This window comes from Podarcis pityusensis (genome assembly GCF_964106645.2).
Source record: "Podarcis pityusensis genome assembly, chromosome: 7".
Lineage (NCBI taxonomy): Eukaryota > Metazoa > Chordata > Lepidosauria > Squamata > Lacertidae > Podarcis > Podarcis pityusensis.
The window spans coordinates 24,185,984-24,205,145 of NC_138031.1; the positions used below are offsets into that span (position 1 = coordinate 24,185,984).

General features: G+C 43.2%; 1 protein-coding gene and 1 long non-coding RNA gene across 4 annotated transcripts in view; one reads left to right on the forward strand and one right to left on the reverse strand.

The window, feature by feature from the left end:
* Positions 1 to 428: 428 nt before the first annotated feature.
* LOC308481514 lies at positions 429 to 1,687 on the reverse strand. Its single transcript, XR_013988729.1, has 3 exons — positions 1,593 to 1,687; positions 1,224 to 1,296; positions 429 to 751 (listed from the first exon to the last, which is right to left on the reverse strand). It is a non-coding gene; the product is annotated as an uncharacterized lncRNA (long non-coding RNA).
* A 5,539-nt stretch (positions 1,688 to 7,226) lies between these two features.
* The window catches only part of STK3 (serine/threonine kinase 3), a 107,404-nt gene continuing 95,468 nt past the window's right edge, over positions 7,227 to 19,162 (forward strand). Inside the window, exons 1-3 of one of the 3 annotated variants that reach the window (XM_081013869.1) lie at positions 7,227 to 7,466; positions 14,339 to 14,419; positions 15,606 to 15,734. In XM_081013869.1, coding sequence (XP_080869995.1) covers positions 7,444 to 7,466; positions 14,339 to 14,419; positions 15,606 to 15,734 — 233 coding nt within the window. In that variant the 5' untranslated portion in view covers positions 7,227 to 7,443. The remainder of the gene's footprint in view (positions 7,467 to 14,338; positions 14,420 to 15,605; positions 15,735 to 19,162) is intronic. The other 2 variants (XM_081013870.1, XM_081013868.1) reach the window with 2 other exon arrangements.

Sequence of the window (19,162 nt, forward strand, 5' to 3'; positions counted from 1 at the left end):
AAAAATACGGTACTTCTGAGTAGATGGGATTAGGACTGCACCGGGGTGTCAACTTGAATAATATATTTTAGAAGGAGGCAGGTAATCAATCACAAGATTTGGCACACAAACACCATTTGAATGGCAACGCCCATCAACTTTGGGGGCCCCAGGCCCCCTCAAATATTTTATGGGGGGGCAAAGGGACCTTGGCCCCTAGGGGTTGGCTCCTGTGGACTGCACTGTTAGCTTGTTTCAGCAAAACCAACAGAATCTTGGGACACTAGTTTAAAGACTAGTAAATTTACCATGGCATAAGCTTTCATGGGCTAGAATCCACATTATCATATGTTTCAGTCTTGTTTCTTCTGGATGCAGGGATATATTTATAAATGCATAAACAGCAGAGTCTTTTGGCTCTTTAAAGAGCAACAAACACATTGCGGCATAAACTTTTGTGGAACAGATTTCATCAGATGCACAAGGCATTATCCCGAGTGGTAGTGAGGATTATAATTTCCACTCTGGTTCTACCTGGCTCTTTCATTCAGTATGCAGAAGCAGGAAATGAAACCTCTCACAACAACCTGAACTGGCTTAACACTGAAATGTAAGAAAACCCCCATCCTTTTCATTCATTAAAATGCCATCCACTCACAGTGACAGAAACACCACGTCTAGGAAGCGAATAGGGCTGATATGTATTGCTAATTCTTCTCCCCCCCCCCCCCAGTTAGATGTACAAGGACTTCTGAAGTGTAGATCAAAGCGGCTGCAAAAAAAAAGAAAAAGTGATCTAGGAATGAACAAGCAGAAGAAAACATAAATCCAGTCAAATTTTCATCTGCTCTCTTGTTATCAGCAGTGTTTGAAAGTGGGGTTGTTTTGAAGTCGGCAGCAGGTTTTCTGCAATATCGGAGCTTTTAATGTGCCCCCAAATATCACAGAGGTTTCCGTTTCATATCAGAATAGCACATGTTTGTTGCCACTGCAATTATTAATTTTAACTCATCTCCTACTTTCCCTCTGGGCCCCTTAGTTACATCTGGTGTCTCAGTATGAGTGAACAAGATGACCAGTACTGATAGTAGCAGGGAGACTGCAGATCTTCATGTTATTTGTGGAAAAGCTAGCCAAGGCTATTGGCTGATTTATGCGGTGGCTACAATTTCACAGGGCAAGGTTCTCTAACACTATTTTTCTAATCCACATCACCTTCAACCTGGAGGGGGTCAAATTTCTACCTCTTATTGTTGCAGCTGCAGGTTTCTGACATTGAAGTCAAACTCCAGTTCTCAGATAAAGTAACTCCATCCCCTTAAAGAAGAAGAAGAAGAAGTTTAAATATTTTGTATGAAAGGAGAACGGACCAATCATTACAGCAGTGTCTTGATTTAAACTGAAAATAACTGTGGCTAGTTATTCCAGCCTGCTTGTACAAAGAAATACAAAGAAGAATAAAACTGGAAGGAACACAGAACTGGGATGAAAGGAAGATGCACAATCAGCAACATAATTGATCAGGAATTACTTAAAGACATGTAACCAGCACCCCCACTTCCTGCATACATAGATTGCACACAAATATTAACTTTTTGGACACCATTTCCCACCTGCTTCTTCTTCCTGAATTCCTTGTATGGATGATCCACAGGCTTAAGAGTGTAAGGGGAGCCCTGCAACACCATCAGACCCAAGGTCTATCTAGTCCAGCATCCTCTTTTCTGCAGTGACCAACCAAACAAGACAGTGCCTCTGAACAAGGAGGTGCTCTACAGCTATCATGACAAATAGTTACTGATGCCCTGATTCTCCATTAATTTGTCTATTCCCCTTTTAAGATGTAGTGATGTACATCTTGGATGTGAGATCTTGTGGCACAGCATTCCATAAACGAATTATGTGCCATGTCATGAAACACAGTCAGATTAACTGGATGATCCCAGTGATGATATTTTGAGTTTACATTATAAGCAGACATAAACTTGCTACGAAATCCCTGCAGAAGGAACACACCGTACGCTACATACAATCACACTGGAACTCTGAGTTTGTTAAATAAGAAAGCAATGTTTATTACCGGAAATACAGTGGTACCTCCGGTTACATATGCTTCAGGTTACAGACTCTGCTAACCCAGAAATATTACCTCGGGTTAAGAACTTTGCTTCAGGATGAGAACAGAAATCATGCAGCGGCAGCAGAAGGCCCCATTAGCTGAAGTGGTGCTTCAGGTTAAGAACAGTTTCAGGTTAAGAACAGACCTCCAGAACAAATTAAGTACTTAACCCGAGGTACCACTGTACATGGTTGATAGGAAAGTTATCCAGTTCTTGGAGATGCCTAAAGCCATGCTTGCTCTTGCGCATTAGGCTGGAGAGATTCAAGTATGTCTCCTCTCATGAGGAAGGCATGATGAAGAAGAAAGAGGAAGTGAAGAAAGGTGGTCAGATCAGCAACCCTAAGAGTGTCAGTTTAACACTGAAGGAAGATCAAGAGATCAGCATGGGAAGGACAGTCTAAGAAGCCCTCCCCAAGCAGGTATATCACCCAACAGTGCAAGCAGAGTTGCACACCTGACACTCCCAACACCCAGGTTCTATTATAATGAGAAGGTCTGAAAGACCTCTCTCTTTCTCCACTTTCACTATGCATAAATTTATAATGTCTCTACTTTGTTGCATTTTCTTAAATAGACTAAAAAGCCTCCCATGATTTACGTAGCTTTTCCTCTTGTGGAAGATGCTCTGGTCCCTGATAACATTGGCTGACTTTTTATGGACTTTTCCTAGCTCTACAATAACCTTTTTGAGAAGAGGCATCTAACTGGACATAGTATTTGTTAAGTGTGGCCACACCACAGATTTGTATGAAAACATTATATCAGCAGTTACATATTTGTTCCCTTTCCTAAAGACTCCCAGAATGGAATTAATCTTTTCCACATGTATTGCACTGTGGACTGCATTTTAGCTGAGCTTTCCACCATAGCTCTTAATTTATTTCAAACATTTTAACTCTGGTCTTTAGCCAAGCAAAGCTGCCAGAGCACCTTACGAATGTCAGTGGTGAGACAAACCCTTCTCATAGGCTTACAATATAAAAGACACAACTCAGAAGGAAAGGGAATTGTGAGGGAGAAGGAGTAAAACAGCAAGCTCAGACACTAGCTCTTAGTTACAGAGTTCTTATAACAACAAGTTGGAATAGAATGGCTAGTCATAGCTAACTGGGGTTAGGTCTGCATTCTAAATTAGGATTCCCTCTCCTCCAAATTTTACACTTACCTTAATAGTCCAACCACCATTAATGTGTGATAATTAAGAACAAAAATCTGCACAACATATCCATGATGGGACTAAAAAAAGTGTATAATTTTAAAAATATTTTAAAATAAAACTTGTTTCTCCCCATGGATTGCAGGCTGCTTGTACACTGCAAATCAGTGTGTGCTATATGCAACCTGTGGCTGTTACTGCTTTAGAGCTGGATTAATCCTGAATCAGCAGCCATTCTATCAGTCATAATGGCCAATGTGAAAGTAAGGGACAGCCAAGTACAAATTATATGGATCAGTTTCAATATAATCCTAAGGTTCTTCAACAGTTTGTTTCAATCAAACCTAATTTTTGTGTGAAATATTGAAGGGCAATCTGTTCCCTGAAGAGCCTTCAGATTCTGATTGCAACAGTATTATTTATAACCAGGGTTAAGGATGTACATGTTAAGATAAGCTTGCAAGGTTATTTTTTGTTTGACAGGATGGTTGGAATTTACCCCCTCTGAGGAGAAATACAAAAGAGAGGAAGAAATATGCTTCTCTTATCTCCAAGATAAAACCTTGAATAAAATGCCAACAGCTTATCTTCAGCTCTACTGACTATTTGGAAATACAAAAACCTGAAATATTAACTTGACATCAAACCATGTATAATTCACAATCTATATACATTAAATATAATTGAAAGGCAGTTAAGAACATATGAAGAGCCTGATGAATCAGGCAGGTAGCCCATCTATTCCAGCATTGTGTTCTCACTGGGGCCAACCATAGGCCTATGGGAACAGTGTAGGCAAGACCTGAGTGCAATATTACTCTTCCCTCCTGTGGTTACCTATCTCATATTATAACCGCTAATTTTCTTCTTGGCAGTATTTCCTGTAGGGGTGGAGTAACCTTTTCAAACCGAGGGCTGCATGTTGGAGGAACCGGACATGGAGGAAGGGGTTAATTTCCTTAATGAGCATAACTCACCCCATGGTCTGATATAAGTCAACAGGTGCAAGATCAGCCAAGTCAGTTGCTATACAGGGGTACCTTGAGTTACAAACGCTTCAGGTTACAAACCCTGCTAACCTGGAAGAGTTACCTCGAGTTGAGAACTTCGCCCCAGGATGAGAACGGAAATCGTTTGCCCGCGGCACAGTGGCAGCAGGAAAGAATGGACCTGCAGAACGAATTAAGATCGTAACTAGAGGTACCACTGTAGTAACAACCTAGTGTTGTCTACATAAGTAATTAAGGCATGTCATTTCAATAGCATCTGTGGTCTTGCGCTGTGTGTTGGGGTCAGTCAGTGAGCCCCCTCCCCGTGGGAGTCTGGGAGTCGGAGTCTGTGTTACGTCTTAAAGCTGGAGCAACAGAAATACTTTCTGCTTGCATCTGCCAAAGTCAAAAGCCGACAAGCTCTCTCTCTCTCTCTCTCTCTCTCTCTCTCTCCGCGTGTCTGGAACTGTATCTTCTATAGCAGTAAACTATTTTGGACCTTAAGCTGCCTTTGTGTGGTGATTGAAACTTGGGGCAACTTTTGCTACATGGGTATCTCCCCTCAGATTCCCAACACTGCATTCCCTTCTGAGGGCTATGTGTCAGTAGCACATGATGCCAGAGGCAAAACAATGAATGTAAAATTTATCCTTCAGGCTCAGTAGGCTAGTTTTGACAACCCTCTCTAGCCCATCCATTCATGTCAAGTGTTCAGGATCACAGCTTTTCACGTGATATTTAAAATTTATGTCAGCACTTGTATATTCTCAAAGTTTTGCTTCGGAGTATTTCAGATGACTCCTGTAACAGAGGTTTCCATACACACTCCAATCCCCTGGAGAGATTAACCCCCCCCCAAATAATTAAGTTTTCCAGTGTGATACTTGGAGTCACTGCAATATCTGTGAAGATAGGAAGAATGCTTTTGTCAAATAGCCCTGCAACCCTGCAAGAGGATGTGGCAGTAACTTCTTGACCAGTTTTCTTTGCTCATCCTCCCATCTCATTTCCTGAAAATCAAGCTGAATATAATTTTGCTATATGGGTGCAGTGGGGTGAGGAATGAGGTGGGGAGGAAGCCACACTTGCTTCCATTATTCCTCTTGGAAAAGCAAGGTTTTCCAGATTGCAACCATGGAGCCCTAAAACAGGATGAAATTGGCACAGGCATTAAAAAATGAAGAAGAAATGCAAAAAACTGATCATATGTTGTACTGTACAAATCGTTAAGATGCTTAGGGATTATTTTGTTTAAAGGTAGGACACAACTTCAGAGTAAGTTCCCTGTTGGCAAGCAGAAGCTCATTTCATCACTTAGGCAGCAGCTATACATGCACTGAACTCAGTGGGGCTTACATTGGAGTAGAAGTGTAGCATTGCACTGTTTACACAAGATGCCAGGAAAAGTTCTGTGCCAAATTCCCCCCGGAGAAAAAGTGGAAGACCCCTTTGCTCTTACAGGCATGGCCAAACTTGGCCCGCCAGATGTTTTGGGACTACAATCTCCATCATCCCTGACCACTGGTCCTGTTAGCTAGGGATGATGGGAGTTGTACTCCCAAAACATCTGGAGGGCTGAGTTTGGCCATGCCTGCTGGTCTAGCACCTTTATGAAACAGAATCTTTCTAGCACTATCCTAAGTCTTATTTACTCGCAGAAGGGCCACTACATTCAATGAAGCTTAACTTTCCAGCAAGTGTCCGATGGTAGCCATAACTAAGGATTAACCCACCAATAATATCATGGCCACTGGTCCCATCACCTCCTGGCAAATAGAAGGGGAAGAAATGGAGGCAGTGAGAGATTTTACTTTCTTGGGTTCCATGATCACTGCAGATGGTGACAGCAGTCATGAAATTAAAAGACGCCTGCTTCTTGGGAGAAAAGTGATGACAAACCTAGACAGCATCTTAAAAAGCAGAAACATCACCTTGTTGACAAAGGTCTGTATAGTTAAAGCTATGGTTTTCCCAGTAGTGATGTATGGAAGTGAGAGCTGGACGATAAAGAAGGCTGATCACAGAAGAATGGATGCTTTTGAATTATGGTGCTGGAGGAGACTCTTGAGAGTCCCATGGACTGCAAGAAGATCAAACCTCTCCATTCTTAAGGAAATCAGCCCTGAGTGCTCATTGGAAGGACAGAACCTGAAGCTGAGGCTCCAATACTTTGGCCACCTCATGAGAAGAGAAAACTCCCTGGAAAAGCCCCTGATGTTAGGAAAGATGGAGTACACAAGGAGAAGGGGATGAGGACGAGATGGTTGGACAGTGTTCTCGAAGCTACCAGCATGAGTTTGACCAAACTGCGGGAGGCAGTGGAGGACAGAAGTGCCTGGCGTGCTCTGGTCCATGGGGTCATGAAGAGTCGGACACGACTAAACGACTAAGCAACAACAAAGGAGACTCTTGAGAGTCCCATGGACTGCAAGAAGATGAAACCTCTCCATTCTTAAGGAAATCAGCCCTGAGTGCTCACTGGAAGGACAGATCCTGAAGCTGAGGCTCCAATACTTTGGCCACCTCATGAGAAGAGAAGACTCCCTGGAAAAGACCCTGATGTTGGGAAAGATGGAGGGCACAAGGAGAAGGGGACGACAGAGGACGAGATGGTTGGACAGTCTTCTCGAAGCTACCAGCAAGAGTTTGACCAAACTGCGGGAGGCAGTGGAACACATGTGGCCCAGAATACTACATAATCCAACATGCACCGGTTCACGCAGGGACCCTAGCGACGCAAAGGGGACGTTCCCCACTTGCGTGCCTCCGTCATGACGCACTCTGCTCGCCACCCCCCGCCCACTCCCCTTGCGTGCCACTATAGCAAACGCTCCCGCTTCGCTTCCAGCCGACGTAAAGTGTAACTTTCTCTTCCGTCTTCTGGGTTTCCCGATTGATTTTCGGGCAGGCCAATGGCCGCTTCGCATCTCTTATGCCTCAGCCAATAGAGAGGCTGGGTGGGCGGCGCGTTCCGTCCCAAGCAGCAAAGGCCCCGTCCTGTGCGTAGCGCTGAAGTCAGGCAGCGGACGCGGCGCGAGGGGAGGGGAGGGTCGCTTTTAAAGGGCCAGCTGCGGAAGGAAAGTTGTGCGGAGAGTTTCTGTTAGGTCCTGTCAGAGGGGTGGATAAACGGCGCCTCGCCTTTGGTGGGCTGTGGGGAAGGGGGGCGGGAATAATCACAGGAGCCGCCGGCCGCAGCCATGGAGCAGGCAGCGCCCAAAAGGTAACGGCCGAGGGCCTCCCCGGTTCCCGAGAGGCCGCGGGAGCGGGCGGGGGCGAGGTGTATTTTGGGCGCAAGGGAGGAGGAGGCCAGGCTAGGCCGCACCGCGCAGCTTCCGGGCGCCTCCCTTGAGCGCTCCGGCTCCTGGTTCCCAGGGAGGCTTCCCTGTGGATTCGTCCCCTCTGGCCACCATTTCCTCCCCGCATCCCCCTGCTCCAGGCCTCCCTCTGAGGAGGGATCCTGAATGTGTGTGTGTGTTTCAAATGTACACTTCCCACCTCTTAAAGACATCTATTATAGCGTTAGCTAAGCGTCGATGGACGCCCCATCATTGTCACAGTTTTGCTGTGTGAATGCGTGTAAATACACGTGTACATTTCCCCCTCCACCAAGCCGATGCCCCATGTGGGAAAGCAGGGGATGCCCCATCATGTCTGTTAAATACACACATACACACACACACAGACAGACATGATGGCCTGGATCATGCCTTCCCCAGATCTCTGTGCCTCAGAGTGGCACAGGTTTGGGCTAATATTTCCAGGTAGGCACTAGTAACGTGGGATGTGTACTGCTTGCCTTTCATAGCAGGAATTGTGGCATCTCCCCCCTTTGCCATTCTTTTACAGTGGTACCTCACTGTAAGGTCCGTTCTGTCGGTCCATTCTTAACCTGAAACTGTTCTTAACCTGAAGCACCACTTTAGCTAATGGGGCCTCCTGCTGCTGCCGCGCTGCCGGAGCACAATTTCTGTTCTCATCCTGAAAGCAAAGTTCTTAACCTGAGGTAATATTTCTGGGTTAGCGGAGTCTGTAACCTGAAGCGTATATAACCCGAGGTACCACTGTACTATGATGCTTGTGGGTTTGACAGTTTTGTTAGAGGACATTAAGACATGACTGGTTTGCTTTGGGTCAGTCTGATAACATGCCCCCTCGGTGTATATAGTCTTCATAGTCCCAACGGAGGGATAAAGACCCCACACGTGGTCCCATCTGTAGTCCATGTAGGAGTGGGGCAGAAATTAATTTCTCTCTCATACTTGCATGTACGCCACCCACTTTAGACCTCCCTGCCGGTTCTTCCCATGGGGCATAGAGAATGTTGCATTTTTCTGAATGTCCTTCCTTTGGTCCCCTTGGAAGAGGCCTGCTGAAACATCTGACCTGTATCTTAGTGAAGGGGTGTGGGAATAGAAGTTTGGGGAATTACGGCCTGTCTGCATTATTACAAATCTTTCTGGAAGTGTATGTTTGAAACAGACAACGACAGTAGGTTCTGGCTCATTGTCAAGAACATGCTTCAATTTAGGCTATTGGATTTCGTTTACTCAAGTTATGGATTTAGGAGAGAGTGCTAAATTGTGAGAAATGAAATCCCTGAAGGGACAGCATCTATTTAAAAAAAAACATGATTTTGGGAATCTTGTAATACACACATCTTATTTTATATTTGAAAGATTATAGGAGGTAAAAACATACATACCCTAAAAGCTATGTTTATTGGTATATTACTGTATATTTTACCTCATTGTATCTGTGGTGATCTGTTGGGTTGGTTAGATAGTGATCTCAAGCTTCCCTTTCCAGCATCTACATAGGAAGCAGACTGTAGGTGTTCTGTATGCCCTGTTATGTGCACTTTCTTAGGATGTATTGAATCTTCAAGTTGACCAGGACTAAAAACAGATTATGTATTTTTTCCTGTAATTGATAGATAATAAACGTCTGCCGTATTTTTGGGTTGGGGAGATGCTGATTTTAAACTGTATTCAGACAATTTCCTAGCTGTTTTTTTAGTCCAGTATTGGCTACTTGGATGGCTGGTTGCTGTCCACAGATAGTATTTCCCATCACCTGCTTCCTGATCTCTTTAATGCTAGGGATTGGCGCTAGAACCTTCTGCATGCAAAGTATGTGCTCTACTATTGAGCTATGTTCTTTCCCCAACATTAAAGTAACAGCTGCAAGCTTAAAGTAACTTGCAGCGGAAAGAGGTTCAGTGATGGCTGGTGCTGTGATCCACACATGGCTAGCAAACCCACTTTGCAATCATAGTAAGGTATGTTAGGGCTGCCAGCATTGATGCTGTTATTGTGAGAAGGCAGCCTTTTATTTAGCAGCAACTTGCTTGGTAGCCATTGGTGACTAGAAGTTTTATGCAGGCGTGGAGCAGACTGACAGAGGAGAGATGGAACACTTTGTTTCCCCTTCCCTTTTCATACAGTGGTACCTTGGGTTACAGACGCTTCAGGTTACAGACACCGCTAACCCAGAAATAGTACCTCAGGTTAAGAACTTTGCTTCAGGATGAGAACAGAAATCACGCGGCAGCGGCGTGGCGCGGCTGCACTGGGAGGCCCCATCAGCTAAAGTGGTACCTCAGGTTAAGAACAGTTTCAGGTTAAGAATGGACCTCCGGAACGAATTAAGTTCTTAACCTGAGGTACCATTGTACTTGGTTTCTGTGCTAGCCATGGAAGAAGAAAAGCCCTTTCATGGAATATTACTAGCCTCTTGGCAGTTAAGCTTGCTATGGTTAAAAGTAAATGAGCAGCATGTTGGTGCATGGGGAGAAATCACAGCTGCTTCTCTTCCACTCCTATGCTAAGCCATGGCTAGGCTTAGCTTTATGTCTGAACCTGGGCTTGTGGTTTGCCTCTCTGTAAAGAAACCATGCACCAAGATTTGTTACTGGCTTACATAGGAATGGTAGATGTGGTTAGAATTATATGCAGTATAAAGTATTTTTATTTTATTTGGGGTAGAATTTGAGCATTTCTAACAATGGCAAAACATAATATGCTTTTTTGAGATTGCACCTCTTTAAATTGTCTTTACCTTTCAATGTGTTGTGTTATTTTACAATTGCAATGCTTAAATTATTAATCATCAAGAGGTTTTTTTGTAGTTCATGCCTTTTTTCATCCATAAGCTTATATAAACTTCGATTCAAGGTTTTTTTTTTTACATTTAGGAAGAAAATATTCATTCCTGGCTTTTGTAAACATGAGAACTGCCTATGATTTCCATATATATTCTCTTCTCTTCCTATGTTTTTAAATTAAGGAAGCTGTTTGTTTTTACATGTGGTTATAAATATTCAAGTATCCATAAGCAATTTGTTCTGCTGTAGACTAGTTTTCTTAACTCCATTTCTTGGGTCAGATGCCACTTTTAATTTAAAATGAACATGGGCCAACAAATGTCTGCAACAGATCCTTGTAGTGAGCATAGAGACAACACAGCAATTAATGGAAATTCCCCAGCTTCATTTAGAAACTAAATACAGTTTATTTTAGACTAACTTTGGCATGTAGGCTATGTTAAAAACTTCTCCCGGTTTGCATACTTTCATGTGCTGTATAAAACACAGTTTGGCCAAAGCAGATTCAAAGGATCAAATATACAAAATGATTCCCCCAAGCAAGTAAGAAGAATGACGTTGGGTTGTAAGAAGAGGTCTAGAATGATTCCTTGGGCACTAGTCATCTGGCAAGTCATTCCGTAAGCCTGACAGAAAAATGGGGAAATCAATGCTACATTGGACCCAGTTCTGTATGAACTGCATCAAATATATTGCAACTTCATAAAATAGATGCGGGTGGCGCTGTGGTCTAAACATAGAGCCCAGGGCTTGCCGATCGGAAGGTCGACGGTTCGAATCCCTGCAACGGGGTGAGCTCCCGTTGCTCTGTCCCAGCTCCTGCCAACCTAGCAGTTCGAAAGCACGTCAAAGTGCAAGTAGATAAATAGGTACTGCTCTGGCAAGAAGGTAAACGGCGTTTCCATGCGCTGCTCTGGTTTCACCAGAAGCGGCTTAGTCATGCTGGCCACATGACCCAGAAAAACCTCCTGCGGACAAACGTCGGCTCCCTTGGCCAGTAAAGCAAGATGTGCGCTGCAACCCCAGAGTTGTTCGCGACTGGACTTAACTGTCAAGGGTCCTTTACCTTTACCTTTTTACCTTGGTTCTCGAACTCAATTCGTTCTGGAAGTACGTTCAACTTCCAAAACATTGAAAAACCAAGGCACGGCTGCTCATTGGCTGATTGGCCCCGGAAACAATGCTAACAGCCAAAACGGATGTTCGGCTTCCAAAAAACGTTTGTAAACCGGAACACTTACTTCTGAGTTTGCGGCATTTGGGAGCTAATTTGTTCATCAACTAAGCCATTTGGGAACCAAGGTACCACTGTAACTCAGCTGGAATTTTTTTTCTGTGAATTTGAATCTGCTGCTTCCCAAGAGGTGCAAGGTTTCAGAACCACCGCTTCCACTGGTAAAATAATGCAGATTGTTAAAATAGGTACAGTGCTGTATAGTCCCTATGTGTGGTGCTTTTGTAGTAAGAGATAAGTATATTTTCTTCTTTTTGAAGAGATGAGGTATTGAATCTGTGACAAAGGAATTTCTTCAAGTCAATATAGTGATTTTCCAGACCTGCATGTAATTTTATATATTAAAAGTCCCAAAGCTATTTACAATATATATAATACAACAAAACGCAATAAAATTTATTAAAGAATGCAGAAATTCAGTTCAGTAACAATTATAAAAGCACCCAGATGTGGGATTTGGGCCCCGATCATGTTACTTTTTTACATGTAAAATCCTCTACATATGCTTATAGAATATTAATATGTGAATATAGCAAAGATTTGTTTGTGAAATGTGTTATATGGCATACTGATTAAAGAGCTGTGATTGGTTTTTGCAGCTCCCAAAAAGTATAAAACTGAGGACAACCATGGTTTTTAGGAAGCTGCCTTATATGAGGTCCAGTTTATTTGTCCACATAGCCCTTGTACAGTGGTACCTCTGGTTACGTACTTAATTCGTTCCTGAGGTCCGTTCTTAATCTGAAACTGTTCTTAACCTGAGGTACCACTTTAGCTAATGGCACCTCCCGCTGCCGCTGCGCAGCCGCCTCACGATTTCTGTTCTCATCCTGAAGCAAAGTTCTTAACCCGAGGTACTATTTCTGGGTTAGTGGAGTCTGTAACCTGAAGTGTATGTAACCTGAAGCATATGTAACCTGAGGTACCACTGTACTATGCATAGTAGTGACTCTTCCATCACCACCTGGAAATGGCAGGGATTGACTTGATGCATGCAAAGCATGTGCTTTGGTGAAGAGCTCTATTTATCACCAACTTAATTGTGAAGTTAATTGTGAAGCCCTGATCTGATGTCCACTAGACCACACAGGCTCTCATGAATTATTTTAATTTTTATGTCCATTACTACATATCACACATGTGAATGAACGGAAATAGTGTTCCTTAAATAAAACGGCAAAGTAAATAGCATCCTTTTCCTTTTTTAAAATCAAAGCACCATGTTGTGATAAGATTGCATTGTTATGTGGGCAGGACTGGGTAGTACTGTATTATAGAAGAAGCATCTCAGCTCTTTGTACTTTTTCTGAATGTTCATACATCTTATACAACTTGCAAGGGGATTTCAGGCAAAATTTTCATTGGTTGATTTCTTCAATTAGCTTCATTTTTGATCAACTTAGCTTCCTGATTTCATGAGGGAACTTGCAATACAGAAGACAAATATCTGCTTTGGTGACTTAGTGGTGCATGTACATGAAAGGGAAATGATACCAATGGGATGACTGTTCTTCTGTCCTTGCTTTTTCCTTGGACAGATGTTTCTTCCTCCACTGCTGCCTCCTCAAACCAAGACCCCTACTGTACAGTTCCCCTTTCCATGTTTGGCCCTCATTCAACTCCTTAACACTTGAAAACCCTAGTTCTCATTTTAAAACCAACATAAAAGATTAACTGGATATACACATTTAGAGCTAGCTAGTTTCTGGTCATCTGTAAACAAAGTTGTGGTGCAACTCTGTAGCTCTATACTATTATTGTACTAGTTTTTTAGTTGTCATCTCCCCCGCCCCCTGCTCTTATGAAGCACGAAAGCAGACTACAATTTCCTCATCTTCGACTGGGAGGGTCTCCCCACTCCAAACATTTGAATTTGAATTTCTGGTGGCAACTAAGACTCATCTGGCAGCTGCTTCAAGTGTTCAGTTTAATCATTTTACAAAATAGGCTCTCACCTTTTCTGGGACTGGAAGTATAGCGTTAAGATACTCACAGAACAGGGCTGGAGAAAATATTGAGATTGAACTGTTCTGTCCTGCGTGTCCAGAACATGAATCTTTTGTAAGAATTAAAGAGCAGAGGAGGGTCTAGAACTTCTGGGAACTTCTGGGGACTCAGTATAATGCCTTTCTGTAGGGGATACAGTGGTACCTCTGTTTGCAAACGGGATCCGTTCCGGAGGCCCGTTCGTAACATGAGCAGAACGCAACCCGGAGCGGCACATCTGCGCATGCGCGGGATGTCATTTTGTGCATCTGCGCATGCGCGAGCCGCGAAACCCGGAAGTAACCCTTTCTGGTACTTCTGGTACATCACCGCAGGACGTATCCTGAAAGAACATAACAGGAAGCGGACATAACATGAGGTATGACTGTATTGTGGTTCTTAACTGTTGTCTAGTAATCAGCAGGAGCACATGTCATACATGAAAGTCTCATGAGGCTGGCATGCATTGGTGTGCTGATAAGAACTTAGAATTAAACAGTAGGAATCAAATCATTAAGCAGCATTGCAAGCAGGTTCCAACATTTCACTAGCCTATACATTCCCCCAACCCACCCACACATTCCTGTGTGCCCCACGTTGGGAACCATGGATCTAGGGGGTGTGCAGGGGAGGAGAAGGAGAAAATGTTCTGTTGCACAAGGAAAAATCCTTGCATATTTGCACAGTGCTTTGTTGAATACGACCCAATGAGTCTACAATAAGAAATAGCAAATCACTAATTTTTGTTTATTTGAAATATTTTTGATAGCAAACTGAAAAAGCTAAGCGAAGACAGCTTGACTAAACAGCCTGAAGAAGTATTTGATGTATTGGAGAAGCTCGGTGAAGGGTATGTATTACTTTATGTGCTGCAGAGAGGTGGGATGGTTGGGAAGACTCTAAACAAAACATCGCACAAACACAGGCAAGAATAGTACAAGTGACCTAGAGCTGGAAAAGCTTCTTTATTTGGACTAGTGCCCACAGCCAAGAAATATTTTGGAGCTGTGGGAAAGCTCCATATTACCCATGTGAGTCTAACAATGCTCTGATAGAGATTTAAAAATAAAAAATGAAATGAAAACACGATTTGGTGATTTTGAGTGGAGAAGGGGCTAGTTATCTTTTCTCCTGTTAGCCATTCTTATGTTCCAGATTGCATTTCTTCTTCATCCCCACAACTCTTTTCCTTTGCATGCTTCTAAACAGGTGTTTTGCCCCTTAAGTCAACTTCTGTTGCTGTCATAGCTGAAGCTGCCACTATGTGACCTCCCTATCCTCCTTTCTCTTTGAAACATCAACAAGACCTAATGCAGGTTAACTAGCATTTTTCACAGAGCAAGGAAATATGTTAATGCTCACACTCTACTGCAGGCATAGGCAAACTCTGCCCTCCAGATGTTTTGAGACTACAATTCCCATCATCTCTGACCACTGGTCGTGTTAGGTAGGGATGATGGGAGTTGTAGCCCCAAAACATCTGGAGGGCCAAGTTTGAGGAAGCCTGCTCTACTGAAAAAAGCATTGACTGAGGCCTGTTTCACTGGCAGCAATTTGCTATGTGGGTGTCGGTTCCATCTAAGAAAACGATGTACTTCCTAAAATCAGGGAATACTATTGAGATCTTTATATTCATTACTTCTATTGCACAATTCTGTGGTTGCTCTCCATTTGTGGAGTCCTCTCCCTGTGGAGGCTCTTCTCCCAGGCCTTTGGCTAATTAAACAATCTATGGCCTCTTAAACCCCCCCGGTTATTGCTTTTGTTTGTTACTATGCTGAGCATTTTTATGTTTTTATATTGTAAGCCACCCTGTGATCCTCAGATAAAAGGCAGTAAAGAAAACAAACAAACAAACAAACAAACAAACAAACAAACATTTAAAGCCAGGGCATCCTGTTTTAGAGGCATGTGAAAATGAAGCCTCTACAATGAACAAACGTGGCTTTTGCATTAACTATTTATAGGTTGGTTTGAATGAACTGCAATTTTATTATTCAGAGCTTAAATTAGTTGGAAACTGTTTTCTTTTCTAGGTCTTATGGGAGTGTATTTAAAGCCATTCATAAAGAATCTGGTCAAGTAGTGGCAATTAAGCAAGTCCCTGTTGAATCAGATCTGCAAGAAATTATTAAGGAAATTTCTATAATGCAACAATGTGACAGGTATGAAGTACATACTTATTGTGAGCTCTTCTGTCTTTTTTTTTTTAATGCCTAAAGTATTTGATAGTGTAAGTTTGAATCTGCTGAGAATTTCAAGCTGAAGTTCAAAGTCTCCTTTAAAGTCTTCACAGTTCAGTTATGAGAAATGTGGATGTTTTATTGGGTTTTTAATCTTGCTACACGCCTTTCCTACCTACTGGCTAATGCAGTTGGGTGAGTGGAAGAGGACTGATGCATCCTTTCTTCTTTCTTTGAAGTATTTTTATGCCTTGGTGCTGACTCTGGTGCCCTGACAAAGCTTGATCATGTTTCATGTTCGTTATTTATTTATGCATAAATTACTGCTGAATGAAGGAAAAATATTCTCAAATGCTATACGCACAAAAGTGCAAAGATCAAAAGAACATAGAACAAGGTTGCATGGTAGGGTAGTACTGTGTAAACAAAATTGTTTTAAGCTGACTTCTAAGGCTGAACACAGAGGACCCCTGTCTAATATACAAAAGCAATGAATTCCACAGTTTATCTCAGAATTGACATCAGGTAGTTACAGTTCAGGTTAGATGCAAGGTAAATATTGGAATGAAACAAATAGTGGACCAATTTGTTTTTATTTAAAGAAAGGTTTCATTGAAGAATGCTGTTTAGCACAGCAAATATGGTGATGTATGAATACATACCGTATTTTTCGTCCCATAGGACGCTCCGTCCCATAGGACGCACCTAGTTTTTTGGGGGGGGGAAATAAAGGAAATTCCCCCCCTTTATTTCCCCCCCCAAACCAGGTCGGGGAACAGCGGGATGGCGGCGCTGCGCCTCCCCGCTGTCCCCCGAGCTTGTGGGGCTGGCCGATGTCTGCCCGAAGCGCGGGGCGCTCTGCTTCAGCGTGCCCCGCGCTCCGTGCAGCAGGCTGCTATCCGCAGCCTAGGGAGCCCTGCGGGAACTCTGCTTCAGGGCGCCCCGCGCGCCAGGCTGCTATCCACAGTGTGGGGAGCCCTGCGGGAACTCCCGCAGGGCTCCCTACGCTGCAGATGTCTGCCCGGCGCGCGGGGTGCTCTGCTTCAGGGCGCCCTGCGCGCCGGGCGGCAGGCTGCTATCCGCAGCCTAGGGAGCCCTGTGGGAACTCCCGCGGGCTCCTCAGGCTTGCTGATAGCTTCCTGAAGCCTGGAGAGCGAGAGGGGTCGGTGCCCACCGACCCCTCTCGCTCTCCAAGCTTCAGCGAAAGCCTGTATTCGCCCCATAGGACGCACACAGATTTCCCCTTCATTTTTGGAGGGGAAAAAGTGCATCCTATAGGGCGAAAAATACGGTAAATGCTGTCTAGGAAACTTGCATGTAGGGTGGTCAACAAAAAATCCCAATCTCCCTTTCCATTCATCAATGATATAGTGGGGTCCACTACACCTCATTTGTGGTCTTCCTTAGTGCATGGGTGTTTCTGTTTTTGAGATGGCATTGAATAGATTTCCTTGGACTAAGAAGCTGGAACTATGTCTGGAGTAGTTTGAGCAAAGAGGATATCCTTCTTCAAATAAATGTTTACAGTCTGCCCTATCTCATGGATTGAGAGCAGGTCGTATCTTGGTGTAGGCTTCTGTGTTTGAATTTTTCTTCAGCTGCTTTGAGCTGCTTTCTATTTAGCTAGCAAGGGCAAGGCAGAGGAGCCAAGCATCAAGATGCTGGAACTCCTTTAAACTATACTGCAGTTATTCACTGGTGATGAGAGCCTTGGTTCTTCAGATGAGGCAGTAAGAGGGATTAAGTGGGGTTTCCATCCATGCAGAAGGTTGGCAGTGATAGGTAGATAAGGGTGTGCCCTTAGTAAAATATTTGTGAATCACTCCCTTGTAAAATATTTGTGTGGAGAATACCTCTCTTTCTTTAGAGGCTTGCTTTTTTATCAGTGAAGATCTTTATGGACAAATGCAAATGCCCCAAAACACACAGTAGTTAAAGTAAGACTAACTGACCTGAATTAGAAGATTGCAAGAATGTTGCTCAGCTCTAAATATTTAAATATCATATATACTTCGGCAGGCTTTTATCATTTGTTTTTATTGCAGTTTGTTAATCTTTAGTGTAAGGTCTTCAGAATTTGTTATGGAGATTGTCCCAAAATATTGTATCCTAGGAATAGCACAATTGTAAGGGGCAAGGTTTAAAGTCTGTCATATATCGCTGATAAGGATGAAATGGGATTTTATGATGTATTTATTCAGAGTTTGGTAGATCTCCGGGTTGGATTTGGATGGAGATGTCCTGTTGACACTGATATGTCAGTAGTAGTAGTTGTGCTTAACTCAGTAGTGGTGAGAGATAAAAGTTAAGCACTAAAATCTAGAGGCAACGAGAGCTCCTTGACCTAGGGAGAAAAGGAAGTCTTAAACTCTCTTAAGCAAAGTCTTAAACTCTCTTAAGCAAAGAGACTAATGCAGCGTGGTGGCACTATGTATTTAAAATTCCTAATTAATGGAGATAATTTCCGTATGAATAGATTGTAGTATTGTCTTGTATGTTCAAATACATATTTTATGGGGCTTTTTAGATACAGTTACCTTAATCAGGTGACATTTAATATAGTGCAGAAGCAGCTGTCTAAGTGGATCGCTTGCTGCTTCGGAGTATGAATAAAAAAGAGGGGTTACATATGAAGTTCCCCTGGGAATGAATATGTAGCGCCAAGCAAATGGTTGCCATTATCCATGCTCATGCTTTTAACCAACAATTTGGCTGGCAAGCATGAGCAGTAAGATGTAGATTGGGGGCAGGAACATATTGGCTTGTATCTAACCATTGGTGTTTTGTGAGCTCAAGGGCTTTTGATCCAGTGAAGGTGTCCATTGATGGAAGAGGCTTGGGAGGTGATTTTTGCTAATTTCCCCCTCCCCTTGTAGCCTCCATTGTCCCTGAAAATTTGTTATGAAGGGTTGGGGGACCAACCAGAACAGATTTTTCGGGGATCTGCTGGGGAAACCAGAATTAGGATTCTTTTTCTTCTCTTCTAGTTTGGTATGTGACATGGGTGGGGAACATTTTTCAGCTTGAGGGCCACATTCCCTTCTGGGGGCCTTGGAGAATGGAGCTGGGGGAGAAAGTGGGTAGAGCAATGAATATGACTTGTACCTTCTACCCAGTGCTTTTTTCTGGGGGTAAGCAGGTGTACGCATACCCCTAAACATTTATTGAATCTTTGTCCTTTTGTCCAGTATTTATTTTTCCTGATTTGAACTATAAAATGGTGATTTTCTTGAGTCAAAATGAGAGTACCCCTAAACATTTTTAAAGAAAAAAAGCACTGCTTCTACCATAGGCTAGTTTCTACAGTCACATGACCCTCTCTGTTCGTCATCTAGGCAGGCAGGCAGGCAAGTAGGCAACTTTATCAGAATTCAAGGATTCATTCTGGCCAGGCAGAAACACTGAAGGAG